At 32.9% G+C, this 23,599-nt stretch overlaps 1 protein-coding gene and 1 long non-coding RNA gene across 7 annotated transcripts in view; one reads left to right on the top strand and one right to left on the bottom strand.

Annotated features, from left to right (window-relative positions):
* Window positions 1-23,599, bottom strand: part of MMP16 (matrix metallopeptidase 16) — a 355,785-nt gene that overhangs the window by 146,341 nt on the left and 185,845 nt on the right. For all 6 annotated transcript variants that reach the window (XM_082363458.1, XM_082363459.1, XM_082363462.1 and 3 more), the window contains one exon: window positions 21,617-21,921. In XM_082363458.1, the coding sequence (XP_082219584.1) occupies window positions 21,617-21,921 (305 nt within the window). The remainder of the gene's footprint in view (window positions 1-21,616; window positions 21,922-23,599) is intronic.
* Window positions 923-15,874, top strand: LOC309614865. Its single transcript, XR_014236442.1, has 2 exons — window positions 923-5,806; window positions 7,400-15,874. It is a non-coding gene; the product is annotated as an uncharacterized lncRNA (long non-coding RNA).

Here is a 23,599-nt window from a genome sequence, read left to right as displayed (position 1 = left end):
AGTTCAAATGTTTCTATTTGATGCTTTGTAATAGATTTAATTTAACTGTTGAAACCTCCTCATCTTCTAATCTATTTCTTGGACATATTCACCATAGTTATTTTAAAGTCTATGAATGATAATTCCAATATCTGCATCATATGTGTGTGTGGAGTGGGTGGGTATGTGTGAGTGTATGTTCAAGTTTTTCTCTACATCCAGTTCTTTGGGTTGCCTAGTAATTTTTTACTGAATGCCAGGCATTGTGTATAAAATAATCAGAGTTCCTAGAGGACGACATTTTCATACAGATAATATTCAGTTCTGAAATTTGGACAGATCACCCCAATCTTGTCAGAGACTGAATGGAATCTGGTTTACGTTCATTTTAAGATCCTGCTCCTAAGGCATAACTCTCTAGATGTCCCAATTGGAACATGTGGTGTTTACCAGAGTCTACCACCATTGACTGGTCTTATATTCTAATTTTTGTGTCCTTACTGCCATAAGCCAACTAAAAACTGTGTTCTGTGCTTCAGTGCCTTTTTTCTTGTCTCTTAGAATTTTATCCTGTTCATTTTATAAATTTGTCAAAAGCCTGAAGGGTACAAGAAAGTATTGGGGTTTACTTCTTGCTGTTTCCCTGTTCTCAGAAATCTTGGCCTCTCAATCATGGCTTCCTTCATATCCTCAAACTCCAATTTTTGGTTTCTATCTATATATAAGATTCATAAAAGTTCTCATGGTTTCTCTGCAGGCTAACATCAATTCTCTATCTAAAGTTTCAGAATTTTCAAAATGCCCAATTTTTACCTAGTATATAGGCTCCCCTTTCTCTTTTTGGTTCTTTTTTCACCAGGATCTTTTCTTCTCAAGTCCTAGATCTCCTGACAGCTCTCTGATATCTTTAAACACACACACAAACACACACACACACACACACACACACACACACACACACACACATTATTTTATCTATCCTTTAACTCAGTGAGAACATTTGTCTACCAGGAGATCGACTATTATAGCCAAGGCATTTATATTTTCAACCACTCTTTTGATTTTGCCAGTGAGAAATAAAGACATTTTAAAATATACTTCTGATAATTTAAATTCTAAGCATACTTTTTTGGACATAATTCTTTTCCTAAATTAACTCTAGGCTATTCTGACTCCAAATAATAAGTTCTTCACTTATAGCTGATTGTTCAGATTCTAACTTTTTGTACATCTCACGAGTTATTTTTCTCTGGATAAATTCCTATACATTCTCATAGTAAACACATCTTCCAATTTTATGGCTAGTCATATCTCTGTGAGTTCTTTTATAGCTTTTCAGACTTATCTCAGTATTTTTCTTCTTGATTGGGTTTAGGGCCCTTAAAATGTCACATGCTTCTCAATGCATTTTCTTCTTCAAATAATTTATGAAATAATGGGTCATAGAATTTATTCTAGGGTACCCCATTATTAAACATTCCCTTGTCATATGTGTAGCTATTTTTATATATTCTCCATATTTCCTATAGGTCATTCTATTTAAGCTCACAGTATTTCACACTTGTGTATTACCCAAAGACTCTAGTAAAAATATTTAGAAACAAAACTTTCATCTTTGTATATTTAGTCATCTTGTCTATTCTTTGTCCACATACTTATTTAATTTCCTTCTAAAAAACATGAGAAAAGCAGGGAATATGGCCAGTTCTCTACCCTCTTCTTTAATTGTTGATGTAAGCAGAAGAATCAAAGTTAATAACATTCCATTGTTTTATATACTCATCAATTAATGACTGAAAGTAAGGTTAAGACTATTAGACAACTGCCCATATTTCAATTAGTAATCTGTATATGTATACTCCCTTATGTTTCATGTATTTATTATCTACAAAGTATTGTTATATTTCTTTGCCTTGAATTTTCTAGGTAATTTTTTAAATATCCTTCTTTTCCTTTGTACATAGCTGTTTCAGTTATTTTATGCCACTTCATAGATCTCCCCCAAAAGCAATGTGTTTAAACAACACTAATCCTTTATCATCTCTCATGGATTTTGTGGGCCAGAAATTTGTAAGAAACTTAGCTCCAAGTTGTGTCAATGTCTCTCATGAGGCTGCAATTAGATACTGGCTGGATCTGCATTCTTCTGAAAGGTTGACTGGACCTGGAGGGTCCACTTCTGAAGTGGCACACTCTCATAACTTGCAAATTGGTGTTGGTTATTGGTGGAGGTCCTTCTCCACCTGGGTCTCTCCACATGGCCTGGGTTTCTGTTAAACATGGTGATTGGGCTCTAAAGGCAAATATCTTGAGAAGGAATGAGGGAAGAAAGAGAGAGAGAGAAAGAGATATCTCACTAGCTCCAAGCAGAATCTATATGCTTTTTAGCACATAGTCTCAGAACACATAATCACATAGCATTACTTTCACCACATTCTATTCATTAGAAGTGATTCACTTAGGGGCCCATATTCATTGGGAGAGAAATGAAACTCCATGTTTCAAAGGGACAAGTGTCAAAGAATTTAAAAGCACCACAACAGCAAAATGTGCTTTAGTTAAACTCAAATTGTAATTTATTCAATTATGGAAACTTGGAAGATAAAATTAATCTGGTTTCCACTGTTGCTATGAATTCTATGGAATTAATTTTTGTAAGATACTGAATGTATAATTCTTTATAATATTTTTTATATATTTTTCAAAAGTCTTAATAAGACTTACTGTGTGAATTTCATAACATTTTGATTAGAAAGCACTGCTGCCTATGAACTCAGAAAACCAATTATTTCACATCAAAAAATTAAAAAAAGAAAATGGATAAAATACTGTCTGTTAAACCACATTCTATATTTGAAGAAATTAAGAAATATATTTTGCATATTATTATAGGGGGAAATTTTAAACAATGAAAAGACAAAGAATATATCATTTGAAAAATCATCAAAGTTGAAATATCATTGAGATCAAATAGTAACACTGGCCTTTCCTAACTTTTCAATAAAATGTTTGGATGGAACTGAAAAAATGTAATACAATACTGGGAAAATGACCTATGCCTGTCAATCTGGTACCCAAATAAAGGAAGGATACTCCCCATAGGCAAGCCAAATAGAGAGAGCCCCCTAATTCTTCCTCATGAAATAAGGGAGTTTTGCTCTCTCCCACTTCCTGTGGGAGAAAATCAGGTAAACTGCCAATATCCTTTCTATTTAAAGGTCTTTTACAAATTAATGAAATAATTCAGTAGAATGGTCCAATCAGAACAAAGGTGAGAAATAGCTAATGAACATTCACAAAACACATACAGTTGAATAATATGTACAAAAATATGTGCCATCTAATATTAACAAAAATTATAAATGCATGAAATTACATTTTTACCTATTCAAATTGGTCAAGGTGAGAAATTAGGTGTTACTAGAGTTAAACTCAGGTGGGTAGCTTTGGGTGGTTTAAATTGCATGTTGTTCAGCTATCCTATATGGGTAGATGACCTGCATCCCCACTCACAAACTATGACCTTGGATTCAGTACTTAACACTTTGCACTTTACTTTCCTCATCTGTAATTTTTGGATAATAACAGACTATACATAATAGAGTTGCAATGAAATGAAAATTAAATGAAAATTCATCTATGGCATCTAACAGTGCTTAAAGTCCAGTATATAGTCTTATTTTATTTTTATTATCTTTATCATTATATCATATTTATTGTTATGCTCATGGTCAATAAATTGTATACTCTTACATACTGCTGGTAGTAGTGTTAAATGGTTCTTCATTTTTGAAAAATAACATAATAACAGATATAAACCCCCAGGGTCCTGAATAGAAATGGACAGAACAGTCAACTTGAGGGAAGGGTATGATGATAATGATCTCCTTCCTGCTGTCATTGCCCCAACCCCACCACCTTGAACTGAAGAGATAACGTTTGGGAAAGAATATGGTCAGGGTTGAAAATAAATCAGGGTGAGTCAGGTTAGTTTGACTTAAATAATATGAGTTGATAATAAACCCAGGTAATGGGAACTATTTCCCAATGCTTCTTCAATGATTCTTTTACTTTCTCCGGGTGACTTGCACCAGCTGACCTCAGGATAAAGTGTGAAGCGTTCTACTTGAAGTTATCTTATTACCTGATTAAAATGATTATTTTAAATATGTTGAGAAGATAAAAAATATGATCTATTGTGTCTGGAAATGCGTGTTGTAAGATATCTCTGGTTTGGTTTCATTTATTATGTAAGAATTCATTATGTTCTTAAGATACTAAAGTAAATGTGCTGTATATATTTGTGGACCGCAAATTTACAAATAAAAGAGTTAATGATTAAGACAAAGTTTGGTAGTCTGATTAGATAAAGGCTGGGTCTTGAGGGCTGAGTAGAATTTTATGATGGAAGGGGTGATGGGCATAAAACACATCCATTTTTTCCCAAAGGCAGGAATTCATGAGGAAACAATGAGTAAAAGTCAAAAATGAGGCAGAAAAGATCTGTGAATATAATTACATAAACTGATTTCAATTTAAGATACATGGTTATCTGTTAAGGCCAGGGAATTAAGTTGAAAGTTTAGGTAAATTTAAAAGTTTAAATTTCAACTAATTTATTTTTTCTGGATCTCCTTGCTGAGAAATAAACTGCAAAACAGAAATGAACATTACCCCAGCATGTTTCTATTAGGTAAAAAACATTAATACCACTCATCCAGCTAAAATTTTTGTAGATTCACTCCCACAAAAAGGACTCTAAGTGAAAAGTTTCATTAGGTAAAAAACTTTTATTTTAAGCCAGGGCTTTTTGTCACTGGTTTAATACGTAAACATAAAAATGTGTTTAATATACCATAAAATATATATTTTGTTGTTAGTAAAATGTTCTAAATCATAGGTGTGTTCATGTTATTCTCTTGTTAAATCTAGTTTGGTGGATTCCAATGGGCCATAATAGAAATCGACTTCATCAACCTGTTACTAAATAATTTCAACAAATTAAATAAAACTGAACTTCATAGTTTTAGCTTATTACTAATGGTCACATTTAATTATCCCATTTTCTAGACCAGGGGTTTCAACTGAGGAATATTTTGCACTCCCCTTCCCCTAGTGGACAGTTGGGAAAGACTGGAGACAGTTTTGGCTGGAAGACGATTTTGGTTATTTACAATTGAGGTTGCTACTAGCATCTATGGATAGAGGCCAGGGATAATGCAATTAATATATAGGAAACTCCTCCCTGCTCCCCAAAATAATGGGTCCCAAAATTTCAATAGTGCTGAGGTTGAGAAATCCTGTTCTAGACCAACATGTCCTAATTATTTTACACTCTATGACTTTTTCCACATAGTTTCTTTGTCTTAATATTTTCTTCTTTCCATTTCTCTGTCAAAATTATAATTTTCCCTTAATTCTCTATTCAAACACATTTTTTTGCAGGAAAAGTTCTATTCAATGTTACTGGTATATTTGATTAGGATCAATAGTATTTTGGAGTTCTGTACTCTTAGCAAGACCCTTTCTAATAATATAATTCTGATTATGCAATATTTGATACAAGTAAAACAATATCGTTAACATATATGTAAATTATGAAGCATAGCATAATAATATAAACCTGAAAATCCATCATCCCAACTTAAAAATAAATTATTGCCAACTCCTTTACATCTACTTATATCTAGTCCATATTTCATTCCTCTGCTTCCCTTAGAATTAATCACTATTCTTAAAATTGTGATATCTTTCCCTTGCTTTGAAAAGCAATATATATGCCTGTGTCTGGTTTTGCTTCTTTATTTTTTTAAACAGCTTTATTGCAGTATAATTGTGTTACAATATTGTGTTAATTTCAGCTATATAACAAAATGAATAAGCTACATGTATACATATATCCCGATATCCCCTCCCTCTTGTGTCTCCCTCCCACCACCCTATCCCACACCTCTGGGTGGTCACAAAGCACCGAGCTGATCTCCCTGTGCAATGCAGCTGCTTCCCATTAGCTATCTATTTTACATTTGGTAGTGTATATCTGTCAGTGCTACTCATTAACTTCGTCCCAGCTTAACCTTCCCCCTCCCCATATCCTCAAGTCCATTCTCTACCTCTGTGCCTTTATTCCTGTCCTACCCCTAGATTCGTCAGAACCCTTTTTTTTTTTTTTTACATTCCATTTATATGTGTTAGCATATGGTATTTGTTTTTCTCTTTCTGACTTACTTCACTCTGTATGACAGACTCTAGGTCCATCCACCTCACTACAAATAACTCAATTCGTTTCTTTTCATGGCTGAGTAATATTCCATTGTATATATGTGCCAAATCTTCTTTATCCATTCATCTGTCGATGGACACTTAGGTTGCTTCCATGTCCTGGTTATTGTAAATAGATCTGTGATGAAGATTGTGGTACATGACTCTTTTGAATTATGGTTTTCTCAGGGTGTATGCCCAGTAGTGGGATTTCTGGGTCATATGGTGGTTCTATTTTTAGTTTTTTAAGAAACCTCCATACTGTTCTCCATAGTGGTTGTATGAATTTACATTCCCACCAACAGTGTCAGAGGGTTCCCTTTTCTCCACACCCTCTCCAGCATTTATTGTTTGTAGATATCTTGAAGATGGCCATTCTAACAGGTGTGAGTTGATACCTCATTGTTGTTTTGATTTGCATTTTTCTAATGATTAGTGATGTTGAGCACCCTTTCATGTGTTTGTTGGCAATCTGTATATCTTCTTCAGAGAAATGTCTATTTAGGTCTTCTGCCCATTTTTTGGATTGGGTTGTTTGTTTTTTTGATATTGAGCTGCATGAGCTGCTTGTAAATTTTGGAGATTAATCCTTTGTCAGTTGCTTCATTTGCAAATATTTTCTCCCATTCTGAGGGTTGTCTTTTCATCTTGTTTATGGTTTTCTTTGCTGTGCAAAAACGTTTAAGTTCCATTAGGTCCCATTTTTTTTTTTTCCATTTCTCTAGGAGGTGGGTCAAAAAGAATCTTGCTGCAATTTATGTCATAGAGTGTTCTGCCTATCTTTTCCTCTAAGAGTTTGATAGTGTCTGGCCTGACATTTAGGTATTTAATCCATTTTGAGTTTATTTTTGTATACGGTGTTAGGGAGTGTACTAATTTCATTCTTTTACATGTAGCTGTCCAGTTTTCCCAGTGCCACTTATTGAAGAGGCTGTCTTTTGTCCATTATATATCCTTGCCTCCTTTATCAAAGATAAGGTGACCATATGCACGTGGGTTTATCTCTGGGTTTTCTATCCTGTTCCATTGATCTATATTTCTGTTTTAGTGCCAGTACCATTCTGTGTTGATTACTGTAGCTTTGTAATATAGTCTGAAGCCAGGAATCCTGATTCCTCCAGCTCCGTTTTTCTTTCTCAAGATTGCTTTGGCTATTCAGGGTCTTTTGTGTTTCCACACAAATTGTGAAATGTTTTGTTCTAGTTCTGTGAGAAATGCCATTGGAAATTTGATATGGATTGCATTGAATCTGTAGATTGCTTTTAGTAGTATGGTTATTTTCACAATGTTGATTCTTCCAATCCAAGAACATGGTATATCTCTCCATCTGTTTGTATCATCTTTAATTTCTTTCATCAGTGTCTTATAGTTTTCTGCATACAGGTCTTTTGTCTCCTTAGGTAGGTTTATTCCTAGGTATTTTATCCTTTTTGTTGCAATGGTAGGTGGGAGTGTTTCCTTAATCTCTCTATCAAGTTTTTCATCATTAGTGTATAGGAATGCAAGAGATTTCTGTGCATTAATTTTGTATCTTGCTACTTAACAAAATTCATTGATTAGCTCTAGGAATTTTCTGGTAGCATCTTTAGGACTCTCTATGTATAGTATCATGTCATCTGCAAACAGTGACAGTTTTACTTCTTCTTTTCTGACTTAGATTCCTTTTATTTCTTTTTCTTCTCTGATTACTGTGGCTAAAACTTCCAAATCTATGTTGAATAATAATGGTGAGCATGGGCACCCTTGTCTTTTTCCTGATCTTAGAGGAAATTATGTCAGTTTTGCACCACTGAGAACAATGTTGGCTGGGGGTGTCATATATGGCCTTTATTATGTTGAGGTAGGTTCCCTCTACGTCTGCTCTCTGGAGAGTTTATCATAAATGGTTGTTGAATTTTGTCAAAAGTTTTTTCGGCATCTATTGAGATTATCATATGGTTTTTATTCCTTAATGTGTTAATGTGGTGTATCACATTGTTTGATTTGCGTATATTGAAGAATCCTTGCATTCCTGGGATAAACCCCACTTGATCATGGTATAAGATCCTTTTTATGTGCTGTTGAATTCTGTTTGCTAGTATTTTTTTGAGGATTTCAGCATCTATGTTCATCAGTGATATTGGCTTGTAGTTTTCTTTTTTTGTGTGACATCTTTGTCTGGTTTTGGTATCAGGGTGATGGTGGCCTCTTAGAATGAGTTTGGGCATGTTTCTTCCTCTGTTATATTTTGGAAGAGTTTGAGAAGGATGGGTGTTACCTGATCTCTAAAGGTCTGATAGAATTCACCTGTGAAGCCATCTGGTCCTGAGCTTTTGTTTGTTGGAAGATTTTTAATCACAGTTTCAATTTCAGTGCCTGTAATTGGTCTGTTTATATTTTCTATTTCTTCCTGGTTCAGTCTCAGATGGTTGTGCTTTGCTAAGAATTTGTCCATTTCTTCCAGGTTGTCCATTTTATTGGCATATAGTTGCTTAGTCTCAGTTGTTACTTCTCCTTTTCATTTCTAATTCTGTTGATTTGAGTCTTCTCCCTTTTTTTCTTGATGAGTCTGGCTAATGGTTTATCAATTTTGTTTATCTTCTCAAAGAACCAGGTTTTAGTTTTATTGATCTTTGCTATTGTTTTCTTCATTTCTTTTTCATTTATTTCTGATCTGATCTTTATGATTTCTTTCCTTCTGCTAACTTTGTTTTTTTGTTGTTGTTGTTGTTCTTCTTTCTCTAATTGCTTTAAGTGTAATATTTGGTTCTTTGAAATTTTTCCTGTTTCTTTTTTTTTGTTTGCTAGCTTCCATGTGATTTTAATTAATTAATTAATTTATTTATTTTTGCTGTGTTGGGTCTTCGTTTCTGTGTGAGGGCTTTCTTTAGTTGTGGCAAGTGGGGGCCACTCTTCATCGCAGTGTGTGGGCCTCTCACTATCGTGGCCTCTCTTGCCACAGAGCACAGGCTCCAGACGTGCAGGCTCAGTAGCTGTGGCTCACGGGCCCAGCCGCTCCACGGAATGTGGGATCTTCCCAGACCAGGGCTCGAACCCATGTCCCCTGCATTGGCAGGCAGATTCTCAACCACTGCGCCACCAGGGAAGCCCCTCTTGTTTCTTAAGGTACAATTGTATTGCTATAAACTTCCCTCTAGAACTGCTTTTGCTGTGTCCCATAGGTTTTGGGTCATCGTGTTTTCATTGTCATTTGTTTCTAGGTATTTTTTGACTTCTTCTTTGATTTCTTCAGTGATCTCTTGGTTATTAAGTATTGTATTGTTTAGCTTCCATGTGTTTGTATATTTTACAGTTTTTTTCTTGTAATTGATACTTAGTCTTATAGCACTGTGGTTGGAAAAGATACTTGATACAATTTCAGTTTTCTTCAGTTTACCAAGGCTTGATTCATGACCCAAGATATGATCTGTCCTGGGGAATGTGCCATGAGCACTTGAGAAGAAAGTGTATTCTGTTTTTTTGGATGGAATGTCCTATAAGTATCAATTAAGTCCATCTTGTTTAATATGTCATTTAAAGCTTAGGTATCCTTATTTATTTTCATTTTGGATGATATGTCCATTGGTGAAAGTGGGGTGTTGGAGTCCCTTACTATTATTGTGTTGCTGTCAATTTCCCTCTTTATTGCTGTTAGCATTTGCCTTATGTATTGAAGTGCGACTATATTGGTTGCATAAATGCTTTTAATTGTTATATCTTCTTCTTGGATTGACCCCTTGATCATTATGTAGTGTCCTTCTTTGTCTCTTGTAAGAGTCTTTATTTTAAAGTCTATTTTGTCTGATATGAGAATTGCCACTCCAGTTCTCTTTTCATTTCCACTTGCATGGGATATCTTTTTCCATCCCCTCACTTTCAATCTGTATGTGTCCCTAGGTCTGGAGTGGGTCTCTTGTAGACACCATATATATGGGTTTTGTTTTTGTATTCATTCAGCCAGTCTATGTCTTTTGGTTGGAGCATTTAACCCATTTATATTTAAGGTAATTATCGATATGTATGTTCCTATTATCATTTTCTTGTTTTGTTTTTGTTATTGTAAGTCTTTTCCTTTTCTTGTGTTTCCTGCCTAGAGAAGTTCCTTTAGCATTTGTTGTAAAGCTGGTTTGGTGGTGATGAATTCTCTTAACTTTTGCTTGTCTTTAAAGTTTTAATTTCTCCTTCGAATCTGAATGAAATCCTTGCTGAGTAGAATAATCTTGGTTGTAGGTTTTTCCTTTCATCACTTTAAATATGTCCTGCCACTCCCTTCTTGTTTGCAGAGTTTCTACTGAAAGATCAGCTGTTAGTTAACCTTATGTGGATTCCCTTGTATGTTATTTGTTGCTTTCCCTTGCTGTTTTTAATATTTTTTCTTTGTTTTTAATTTTTGATAGTTTGATTAATGTGTCTCAGCATGTTTCTCCTTGGATTTATCCTGTATGGGACTCTCTGCATTTCCTGGACTTGACTGACTATTTCTTTTCCCATGTTAGGGAAGTTTTCAACTATAATCTCTTTAAATATTTTCTCAGATCTTTTCTTTTTGTCTTCTTCTTCTGGGACCCCTATACTTCGAATATCGGTGCATCTAATGTTGTCCCAGAGGTCTCTGAGACTGTCCTCAATTCTTTTCATTCTTTTCTCTTTATTCTGCTCTGCAGTATTTATTTCCACTATATTATCTTCCAGGTCACTTATCTGTTCTTCTGCCTCAGTTATTCTGCTATTGATTCCTTCTAGAGAATTTTTAATTTCATTTATTGTGTTGTTTATCATTGTTTGTTTGCTCTTTAGTTCTTCTAGGTCCTTGTTAAATGTTTCTTTTATTTTCTCCATTCTATATCCAAGATTTTGGGTCATCTTTACTATTATTACTGTGAATTTATTTTTGGGTAGACTGCCTATTTCCTCTTCATTTGTTTGGTCTGGTGGGTTTTTACCTTGCTCCTTCATCTGCTGCATATTTCTCTGTCTTCTCATTTTGTTTAACTTACTGTGTTGGGGTCTTCTTTTTAACACTGTGTTGGGGTCTCCTTTTTGCAGGTTCGTAGTTCCTGTTTTGGTGTCTATGCATATTTTGGAAGTTATGCGCTGCTTAAAGTTTTTTTTTTAATTTATATTAATTAATTAATTAATTAATTTATTTATTTTTTTATTTTTTATTGTTTGTTGTTCACAGTTTATTATGCTTGTTTACCAGAATATAAGATTAATTCCTTAACCTTATTGTTAAACTATATAAGAATCTTAGAGTATTTCAATATTGATCTCTCCTTCCCTGGTTTTCATGTAGTTATTTTTCAGTAAGCGTCTCCTGTCTCTTTTTAGTTGTACAGATTACACATTACTATTATTTCATAAATGAAATATTTATTAATTTCTTTGATCAAAATTATTTCTTTTATCTAAGATTGTTATAGGGTTATTTTGTCAAGTGTTAGAAAGTCTTTTAGAGTTGTTAACTGAATTGCCATTTGTCTAATTTTTTATCCTTTTAAATTTTCTATTTCATCTTAACTTCTGAAAGATAGTTTTGTTGGATAATTCTAGACCGATAGTTATTTTTCCTGAGCATTTCAAAAGATTTCATTGTTACTGGAGATCCTTATTGTCTGGGGAATTTCCTGGCTAGTTATAGGTGAAGTGTGCTTTCCATCTATATGTTTTGAAAATCTTTTCTTTGTCTTTGGTAACTCGCATTTACTCTAAAGTGTGTGTGTTTGTGTGTGTGTGTGTGTGTGTGTGTGTGAATTTATGATGTTTTGAATAAATTGGGATTCCATCTGTGGATTTACACTTTTATTTCTAGGTAATTATCAATTAGTATACCTTCAGATAGTGCTTCTTTTCTTATCTTTTTTTTTTTTTTTTTTGTGATTCTCTCTTTCTGGGATTCCAATTGTATTTATATTAGATCTTTTGTTCTATTTTCCTTATCTCTTAATCTTTCTTTCGTATGCTTCATCCTTTTTACTCTCCATACTATGAGTTGTGGATTTATTTAAATCTATCTTATTATTCACTGTCTTCAGCTAATTTTAGTCTGCTGTTTAACCTACCCATTATTATTATATTTTATTCTTACTATTACATTTTTAGGTTTTATTTTTCAGCTCTTCTTCATCTTTTTAAATGATATCTTGTTTCTTGTTCATTTCTGTGATTTCGTCTCTCCTTTTTAGAGCTATCACACCCTGAAATTTTATGTATTTTAAATTTATAATTTCAGTAACTTAAATTCCTGGGGAATAATCTCTTTTTTAAAGCAGACTCTCATTCAATATGCTTGATTTCCTTTTATGTTTAGTAATCTTTACATTTACATTATATCTATCTATGAAAAAAATCTGAGAGCCTAAAGCCAGTATGTTTCTGCTAGAGAGAACATGTATTCACTTATACTGGGATCTGAGTGTGTATGTAGTGGTGGGTGATATTATGAAGCTTGGATCATATTGTCTATATCCAAGTGCTTGTATTTTAATACAGAATCTTCAGATTCACTTTGTCCCTGACCTAAACCTTGGTCTCTGCTTTTCACATGTGCAGGTTACTCAAAACTCTAGTTTCAGTTCATTGTTTTCCTGATACTTTGAAGATATTATTTGCTGAATGTGATGCCATCTACTCAGTTAAATGTATGCTTCCTTGATTAGTTATTTAGTAATAAGAAGGATCTTTGAAATATCTACTCCTCCAAAAGCATGTATTTCAAGAGTGTTCTTTTAAAACTACTATTATGATACTTCTCACAGTCAGTATTTTAGTATTATAAATAATTGTATTATGTCTCTATCCTAGATTGTAAAAAATCTTCTTTTAAAATGGTGTGGATTATTAATATTTTTATTGGGATCTTATGTAATGCTTAGTCTTTCCCTTGGGTTCCTACTATACGAAGTAGAGATTTCTACCATATTACTAATATCCTAATGATCAATGAAATATTTGTTGAAGGGAGAGTGTATGAAAATACAGTAATATTAGTAGACCTCTATGCTAATGTTATATTTTATATAAATGCTGAATATTTACTCCACAATTTCCTTCTACCTTTATATTATTACCAAATCACAAGAAAGTATCACTCAGAACACATATGATTTCTAAAATAAAGATCATTTATATAGAAATATTTTAAAACCACAGATGAAGTTTAATATTAAAAAGAGCAAGGAAGCTTTAGAATATAGAAGAATATTATGTGTAATTTTTTCCATCATTTTTAGCAATTAGCATAGCAAAGGTTAAAAAACACACAAAATGATTAACCTTGTATTTTGGCCTCTGAGGAGATCCTGTATTTCTTTTTTCTGCCTTTTGGTTAATGGAATCTTGTTTTTACTTGTAGGATGTATTTATTTATGGATCTGATTTGGTAATTTTGCAATGAATGCAATGACTCCTTTTGAATTGCATACTACTGTCATACTTTAAAAGACTTTTCTAATATGCATTTGCTTACTTAGTTTGCTTTAATTTTTTACTCTTCCTTCTTTTGGAAGAATCTTACTTCTTACACTGGAGCTATCTATAGGTGTTCTAATATCTATCCTTGAATTTCACATCATTTTATCTTATTACGTTTTCCTGAAAATGCTTACCAAGATTTTCTTCCACATGACAGATTCAGTTTTTAAAGCAATAATAGGTTTTATTTTCCTGTTCCATAGAGAGACTTTATGGGTATTTTGAGTTGTTTCCAATATTGACTTTCTGGTTCACTAGATAAAATATTTTCAGCAATCAGCTTTTCTCCTGAATCTTCCAGTAGTTTTTTCAGTATCCTTTTAGTGGTATCATTTTTTGTTACTAACTAGGTAAACTTAAGCAAGTTACCAAACTTTCTGTGCCTCTATTTCCTTGCAAAGTGGAAATAATTACACTATCTTCCTTATAAATTTGTTGTGAGGAATAAATGAGTTAAATAGATAAGCTGAATTTTAAATAATTTCAATTAAATTTGGCTTCTATTAGTATTTATTTTTCACTGTTTTCTTCTTTACGCAACTTTGAATGAGACTGACAATAACCAGCAGAGAGAGTTTTTAAATTATTTCTTGATTTCCCTACCTTTCTTCATATTGGCCAAATAACCATTTCAATTGAAACCTGGAGAAAGGCTGATATTCTATAGTCTTAGGTCAATTTCCATTGTTCAGGGCAAATGCATTTAGCATAGCCTTGCCTAACAGAGATAGAACCTTCCCCTCTTGGTCTCTTGTAGACCAACTCTTTTGTTCTCTGATGCATCCAGTCAATGGCAAAGTATAATTTCCACTGTTAATTGCAACATGGGCGATTTCTGCTACTGCTTTGCTACCTAATCAACAGACTGTGGAGGAGGTAAGTCGTGGCAATATTTGATTAAAAACGAAGAAGTGAGTTATAAATTAAATGTGAGAACAATTAGTTGATAGTTTTGTTGTGTTTAAAATATAAGGAAATTACTAAAATGGTAGAATGCCAGGTTTTGTAATGGTATGGTTGTAACACTGCAAAAAACAATTGCACAAAACTAAGGTAGAAATTCATTAATGGTCTTGATAATTTAGTCAATAAAAAAACTATCAAATTATTAACACCAACCAACTGCATTTTTTTCAAAAACTTAAGGACATTATTTTTCTATATTAATAAACTAACTAATGGTTAAATTTGAAAATTGCACTTCATTGTGCTTGGTTGTCTACCTAGATTTAAGGATAGATACTCTATAAGAAGATGGATTAGAAAGATAATTCCTACACATACTATATAAGGAGAGGAATGACAGAAGGTAAATAATGATCAATAGGTTAAAATCTGCATTAAGGCAAATTATGGTTAAGCAGCTTACCCACAGATGTAGAGTAGTATATCTAATATCAATCTAGCATTGTTTTTACCTCACAACTTATTGGTGTGGCAGACACTGACTAGTTGCTCATCAAACCTGGTCATATATCTGGAGAAAACCATAATTCAAAAAGATACATACATCCCAACATTCATTTAGGCACTATTTACAATAGCCAGGTCATGGAAGCAACCTAAATGTCCATCAACAGATGAATGGATAAAGAAGATGTGGTACATATATACAATGGAATATTACTCAGCCATAAAAAAGAACAAAATTGTGTCATGTGCAGAGACGTGGATGGACCTAGAGACTGTCATACAGAGTGAAGTCAGAAAGAGAAAAATAAATATCGTATATTAACATATATTTGTGGAATCTAGAAAAATAGTATAGATGAACTTATTTGCAAAGCAGAAATACAAACATAGACATAGAGAACAAATGTATGCATACCAAGGGGGAAGAGGGGGTGGGATGAACTGGGAGATTGGGATTGACATATATACACTACTATGTATAAAACAGATGACTAATGAGAACCTACTGTATAGCACAGGGAACTCTACTCGGTGCTCTGTGGTGACCTAAAAGGGAAGAAAATCCAAAAAAGAGGGAATATATATATATATATATATATATATATATATGGCTGATTCACTTTGCTGTACAGCAGAAACTAACGCAACAGTGTAAAGCAACTAAACGCCAATAAAATTAAATAAATAAATAAATAAAGCTTTTAAAAGATATGGTACATATATACAATGGAATATTAGCCAAAAAAAAAAAAAAAAAAGAACGAAATAATGCCATTTGCAGCAACATGGATGGACCTAGAGATTGTCATACTGAATGAAGTAAGTCAGACAAAGACAAATATCATATGATATCGCTTATATGTGGAATCTAAAAAAAGGGTACAAATGAACTTATCTATGAAACAAATAGAGTTACAGATGTAGAAAACAAACTTATGGTCACCAGGGGGTAAGTGGGGGGAGGGATAAATTGGGAGATTGGGACTGACGTATGCACACTACTATATATAAAATAGATAACTAATAAGGACTTACAGTATAGAACAGGGAACTCTACTTAATACTCTGTAATAGCCTATATGGGAAAAGAATCTAAAAAAGAGTGAATATATGTATACGTTTAACTGATTCACTTTGTTGCACACCTGAAACTAACACAACATTATAAATCAACTATACTGCAATTAAAAAAAAATAAGCCTTCTCTAGCTTTCTTTATGATTAGATGTGGCCATATGATTGAATTCTAGTTAGTGGAACTTGGGGAGGAATAATATTTACTGCTTGCAGGTCTGGCATATAAGCAAATGAGCAAAACTACCTTGGTTCGCTCAGCTGCTGTCTGGATGTTTATGCCTGAGGAAACTCTGAAAATCATGTCTTGATGATGGCTGAGCCTCCATTTTTCTGGGTCTCTGGCTGAGTGAGTGGACAGTCCCTCTGCCCCACCACATGAGCAAGAAATAAAATTCTATTGTGTTAAGCCATTGAAATGTCTGGCTCTGTTTCTGCTCTATGTTACATGTATTTTAATGTTCATGATCCATCTATATACTTTAATAAAACTGATATAATGTAATAATATTTTGAGTGTGATGACATCAATTCATCTGCTATTCTCTAATTGGACACAAAGATCTAAAAATACATAACCAAGTAGAGACTGCATAGTAATCATATGAAACAACATAATTGAGAGTTTTTGAAAAAGTAAAGACTATCAAATTTTAGGTCACCAGCCTAGTGAAATGAAATAAACTCAGTGAAATGAAGTTTATTCCAGGAAGGAAGGAAGGTTTTTAAAAACAAACAAAAAACCTCTATCATAGTTTTCAAATCCAAATTACTTTAGAAAGTTTTGGTAAAGCATCATAAGGTAATAACTGTGTGGCAGACAGCTAATATTTTTACAATGTAAAATCTCAATAAATACTCTGGTTTTAAGGATGGGTTAAAGTCCTTGACTGTCCAGTCATATCAAGTTCTTCCCGTATTTTCAAAAAGTGCAAGACAGATTGATACAGACAATATTGCCACAGACTGCAGCACTTCTAGGACTCTTGGTAATAACTGTTTGGCAACTAACCCTTCTTGTTCTCAAAGATCAAAGTCCAAAACGTGCAGGCATCTGAAAAATATTATATAGCAGATCCAGCTGCAAAATGAGCATAAAAATTGGGGAGGTGACAGACAGCTTGCTAAGGCCTAGGTTTGCCTCTTGGTAAACTTGTATTTGCACACCAATGACAAAATCTCTCTTACAGAAAGTTAACTCTCCCTGGTTTGCATAAATCATGTCCATTGACTCAAGCATTATATCATGAAGATATTTAATTTAAACTTGGTCTATTCAAAGAATTTGTGGGCTTGGATGTAGAATTTGACCGTTTCACATTTAATGATTATATTAGTTTGTATTCTCCAGAGGAATACAATCAGTAGGATATATATGGCTATATTAGAGTAGATTTATTATAGGAATTGGCTCATGAGGTTATGGAGGCTAAGAAGTCCCGCTATCTGCTGTCAGTAAATTGAAGAACCAGGAAACCTGATGGTTTATTCAGTTTGAGTCCAAAGGCCCAAGAACCAGGAGTTCTGAAGTACAAAGTCAGGGAAAGATGCAGGTGCCATATCAAGAAGGGAGACAGAATTCACCCTTTCTCTTTTGTTCTATACTGGCCCTCAATGAATTGGATCATGCCTGCCCACATGGGTGAAGGAAGATCTACTTTACTCAGTCTACCAAATCAAATGCTAATCTCTCCCAGAAACACCCCACAGGCAAATCCAGAAATAATATTTTACCAGTAATCTGGGCATCCCTTAGACCAATCAACTTGACACATAAAATTAACTATCATAATGATGCGATAGATTTAAGGATTTTGATGTCTCATCATCATCGCTCTCTCCTTAGTTTTTGGATAGACTGCCACAACAGCTCTGAGCACCCCATGATCACCTTCTGACTTTAGGCAGTGACCTTTACAACAACAAACAGAGGCAAGGCAATGCATTCTTTTTGTTAATAGAATAGTTAATAGAACTACATAGGAAAATAAGATATGCATCTGGATATTTCTCTTGTCATAGTTTTATATATTATTTTAATAGATAACTTTTTGCTTGGCAATTATCAATTTGGAATCCTCTGACTGTGGTAGATTACTTGTCTAATTAGAAAGAATCTTTGTGGTAAGTTTGTGTTTACATTGACATTACCATTTAAACTTTATACAGTAGCCAAGGAAACAATATGATAATCATGCTCAAAATGAATCTTAACATTTTGCTAGATTTAAATTTTCTAACACACATTCGGGCAATGTATACTTTTTAAAAAACCATATCACTGTAACATTTTCTGTTTAGAATTACTATGCAGATGTTTTGCTTATCCACTCCTTAAAGGAAAAAAAAAAAAAAAAAACATCTTGGAGCAAAAATGGCATTCTATTTACTAAGGGTGTGTGTGTGTGTGTGTGTGTGTGTGTGGTGTACTTATTTATTTTAATGTAAGTATTGTGTAATCTTCTTAATGAGCATTAGCTTAAGCTTTCAAAAGGTATCATGACTATAAGCAAATTGATAGGAAAGTGGATAACAATGAATTAAGGATTACTGGCAGACTAAGACACTGTTTTATCTCTTTTGAGGTAGACAGAATTCAAATTGCCTTCATTAGGTGAGCAATATGATGTGGAAAATGAGCTGGGTACTTATCAAGAGGCTCTGTCATTTGCATTTTTGCTAAACTTTCAAGCTTCTCTGTTTTCTAGATGCTTAAGAGTTCTGAGTAGGACAGAAAGAAAAATTTTCAGGGAAGTAAGCCAAGGGGCATTGGAGGACTAGATTAAAGAAACAAAAAGGTTTATCAGTGAAGATGTCAGAATTGTGCCTGTATATTTGTGATACAAAAAGACAGTCTTACAGAAAGGATCTAGGATGTACAAATGCATTAATTCTCCACACATTCAACAGTACCACAACAAAGCTAGAGGCTTTTCCTTTGATAAACGATCAGTACTTCATATGACATTACCATAGCTGCCCTGTTGCTAGTTAAAAGTCTGAATTTCAATTAAGCAATAAATCTTTACGGTATTACATCTTGAACAGTTAACTTTTCCTTTAATCTTCTACAATTCTGAACACTTTTATTTTGCAGAATCATTTTCTTTAAGCTCATTCAAAAGGAAAAATATTCTTATTGGACCAGTAGAGAAATATTTTCATCCAAATGAAACACTAAATGTTAAATAATTTTTGTTTAGGTTTTTAATAAATGCATATGTAAAAAAATTATTATACTTCTACAGTATAAGTTAAAAGGCAATCAAATGTATTAATACATAATCTGAGTTAAAAGTCCATCGACTTGATTGTACACATTTAGCTCCTATGTCCCATTTCTGAATTCTTTCCCACATATATATTCCTTGAAAGACTTCTTAAATCACAAAAAACAAATAAACATTAATAGTACCTATAATACTCAAATCAGTGGAAAAATTCTTATTTCCTGTGTCACTTCAAATGTCCCTATAGATATTTTTAGAACTTATTTTTAAAAAGTATTGGTTAATGCCTAAAAAAGTACAGCTAATAGAGGATACATTTAAAGGATTTGTGCAGCTTTCTTGACCATTTTAATATTTTAAGAGAAAATATAGGCCATTTAATAGGCACCATCTCCTTCATATAGAATTTTAAAACAATTTTAAATTTATGAGGCCACAAAGCCAAATTAACACAACTTCAAAGCTACAAATTTAAAGTATCTTCAACAATTAGACCCATTATTGGAATAAAATACAATTTTCTCTGTTCAGAAGTTTAGAAGAAAATCTTTCCCTTGTAAGCAAATGCAGTTATGCCTATGTCAGCAAAATTCTACCATTATAAGTGCTACTTTTCTCAATTAGTTAAAATGCAAATATTTTTCCATTATTTAAAACAATTTTAACAATTGACTTGAAGAAGTCTGAAATACTTCATTTGAATTCCTGTGTGATATTGATAAAAATAAACACATTTAATTTTAAATGAATTATGCATCAAACAAGTATGGGCCAACTATCATGTTGCAGATATTTTATTATTAGACACTCAGCTATACAGTAAGTTAAACATGCCTGAATAGAAAGCACTTCTCCTTACAAGGTCCCCAGCCCTGCAATACAAGGTAAAGAATGAAATCAAGTACACAGTATGTTAGAAGGTTCTCGAGCTACTGAACATTTAGCCAAGAATGTACATCCGTTTGACTCCAAAGTATCTGGCTTTCATTCCACTATAGTGAATCCTCCCAACATAGTTGCCATTAGTCTCCAAACCAGTTCTTAAAAATGAAATCATAATTTTATATTATAGCAAATACACCTATTAATAACAATACAAAAGATCATTTTGGTCAATACTAGATATTTTATTTCCTTTTGGAAAACATGAACAGTTATTTATTATATTTTCTTTCTTTGAAAATTAATGTTATTTCAAGTTTAACTCAACTAATTCATTCTATCCATAATGTGTTTGAATCCTACATGCTCTAAAAATGCGAGACTATTACACTAATCCAGCTAACTAAACCTTCTAAGGAACTAACAAAGCTTAATTTGACAGCTGGGCTTAACTCATCAAGGAGGAATTAAGAGTTTTATTAGGTGATTAGTTGTCATTAAACAATGCACACTTGCATTTTCAACATTCTACTGGGGTGAAAAAGTAAAATATTTAAGTATTGATTACAAGAATTATGGGAGATGGCGACTTAAGTATCTTATAACTCTAGAATCCTATAATTCTGTGAATATTTTTTAAACACAAAATTGTTCCCTAGGAAGAAACACATGCTTCTTATATCAAGTAATGATACTTTTAGCTGTTGAGTTTTTAATTTTTACATTATTTTTGCATATCAGAATAACTATAAGGATTAGAAAACTGATAGATATGTTGGAATAGATTTGCAAGAATCTGGTTTCTATAAAGATATCATACAAGAATGTCAGATTAGGAGACCAAGGAAATGATGAGACAAAAGAGAAGGAGAAAAGTTTTACAGATTAGAAAGGTTATAATGGAAAAAAATAAACAGAAAAGATATGGTAGAAGCTATACCACCAATGTCAATCAGGGTTAAGTTTCAAGTGGAAACACTGGAATTAAGTGTAAAAAAATAGCACAGTTTACTTAATGCATGTCCCATGACTTGAATACTCTAGAAACTTTTAAATGACTCTTTATAGAAAACAAAATTTACTTTAAAGCATTTATAGAATACACTGTAAAGTTCTAATCTTTAATCAAAAGCCACATGAAAAACTATTATTGTCTATTGACTTGTACAAATTATTGTTCTAAAATGTTATAAAAAGCCTCATGTATTTTTCGGTACTCTTAAAAACAAATTATTTGTTTAGTTTAAGTTTATAAATTAGTAAATCACTTGGGCATCCAAAAATAAAAATAGAAGTATTTACAATGAAAAAAACTATGCACTTACCATCATGATTAGGATTTCCTAGTGTCCATGGCTCATCTGAGTCAAAATGAGTATCTCCCCCAATTCCTGGTCCAGGGAAATAGGCATGTGCCAAAAACCCTCCCTCTCCATCAAAGGGAGAACTGTCTCCATGAAAGCCAGATGCAAAAATGATGGTTATATCCACATCACGTTTGCCATTTTCTAATTCACTGTAGGGAACTTCTTCAAACGTCAGAGGAGTTACATTCTGCCACACATCAAAGGCACGACGAATAGCTTTACGGGTTTCAGGGTCTCCTACTTTTGGAGTTACGTTCTTTATACTGAAATTTAGAAAAAAGGATAATCAGTATGGCTTTATTATATATAATCTGACTTATTATAGATTGATTTATTACATATTTTCCTCTATTCAGTTGAGTAAAAAATTAGAAAAAAGTCTCATATTAAGTAGGGAAGAAATTAATTCCTTCTCTCTCTATAGCTAGATTTCCCTGTGCTGGGTCATTTAACTCTCAGCAATATAGTACTCATCTACCAAGGCTATAAATGAGAAGATCTCTGCAGAATGGTTAACACTGGGGTAATTAGATCAATCAGTCACTTTGTCTCCTGAACAACAATAGAAAGGCAGCTTTGCCAAATGATCAAACAGGTGCAGCAGTTTCAAGCTGAAATAAAAAATTCAATTTCTGTCTGGTAATAATTACTTTTAGGGGCACAGTATTTTGTGCACACATGCTACTTTCAAACAATGTCTTTATGCTCTTATCCATGAACAACAAGTCAGTGGACACAAAGTTATTTCTCAGTTTTTAAAGAAAAGGTCATTTAATTACAGTTCCTGATATTCGATTGCTTTCTTATATACTTATTATTTCTAGTCAAAATAAAACAATGAGGGTGAATAGCTTTTTAATACAAATATTTAACAGTTATATGAATTTAAAGAAGTAACTTGGACATTATTAGCTTATTCGTCTTGAGGTTAATAACAAATGGAAAAAGATATAAGTATTTTTCTCTAGCACTGATCAGATATTTCTCTTTTATCACTTATTTTTCTATTTTTTTTTTTAAATAGAACATAAATGAAACAAATTTATGTATATGTAAGTATTTTATATTGTGGTAGTATAAGTTCATACTATCTTTGTGAAAAGTAATGAGTAAATTTCACAGGAGTTATAACTAAGTTTCAGACCACTTCAACCAATAATCTTACACCCGTGAATCCATGAATTTCACTAAGGGACTGTCTTAATGCATAGGAGGGTATAATATTCAGGTGAATATTATTATTTTATTATTGTAATGCATTTTTATTATTGCAGTGCAATAATGAAAGAGAATTGGAGGCTAGATGATATACAAATCATGGTGTCTCGATTGCATGCCATAATATACACAGGATTTGAAATTTGAAAGAGCAAAATTTGATTTTGCTATTTTAAAGCTATTTAGCTGTATGTAAAAATATTTAAGATATAATTTCTGGTGGAAAAATAATATGCAGATTATATTTTTCACACAATTGTAACTATGTCAGGATAATTACAAACATTAGGCAGGGATCATACTGACATAATAATAATGGAATTAATTACTATGAGCCAGGCAAGCATTTCACAATATCTTATATACTCCCTGAGTAACCCAGTGAGATGGACATGTATACCTATCCTACAAAGCAAGAAGTTGAGATTTAGAGGAATTTAAAGAAAATTTAGAAGGGCAGAGCTAGTTTTTCATCCCAAACATTCTCACTCAAGAATCAGTTATATTAAATTCTAAGCTAGGCCACACATCTAAAACAAGGTTTTCACTATTTTCTAATACATATCATAGACCAGACTTATAATGACTATTTGATGATAAATATCATTTATTATACATAAAGAAAATAATGAAGTGAACCAAGTGAAATGGAGTTGGGGCAGGGAGTGTTCCAGGAAGAAGAAATGGCAAGTGAAAGGCCCTGAGGTGAAGACATGCTCGGCA

Source organism: Balaenoptera borealis, assembly GCF_965194805.1.
Source record: "Balaenoptera borealis genome assembly, chromosome: 17".
NCBI classification, from domain to species: Eukaryota; Metazoa; Chordata; class Mammalia; order Artiodactyla; family Balaenopteridae; genus Balaenoptera; species Balaenoptera borealis.
Note: the sequence above shows the minus strand (reverse complement) of the source record. Positions and strands in the feature narration are given on the sequence as shown.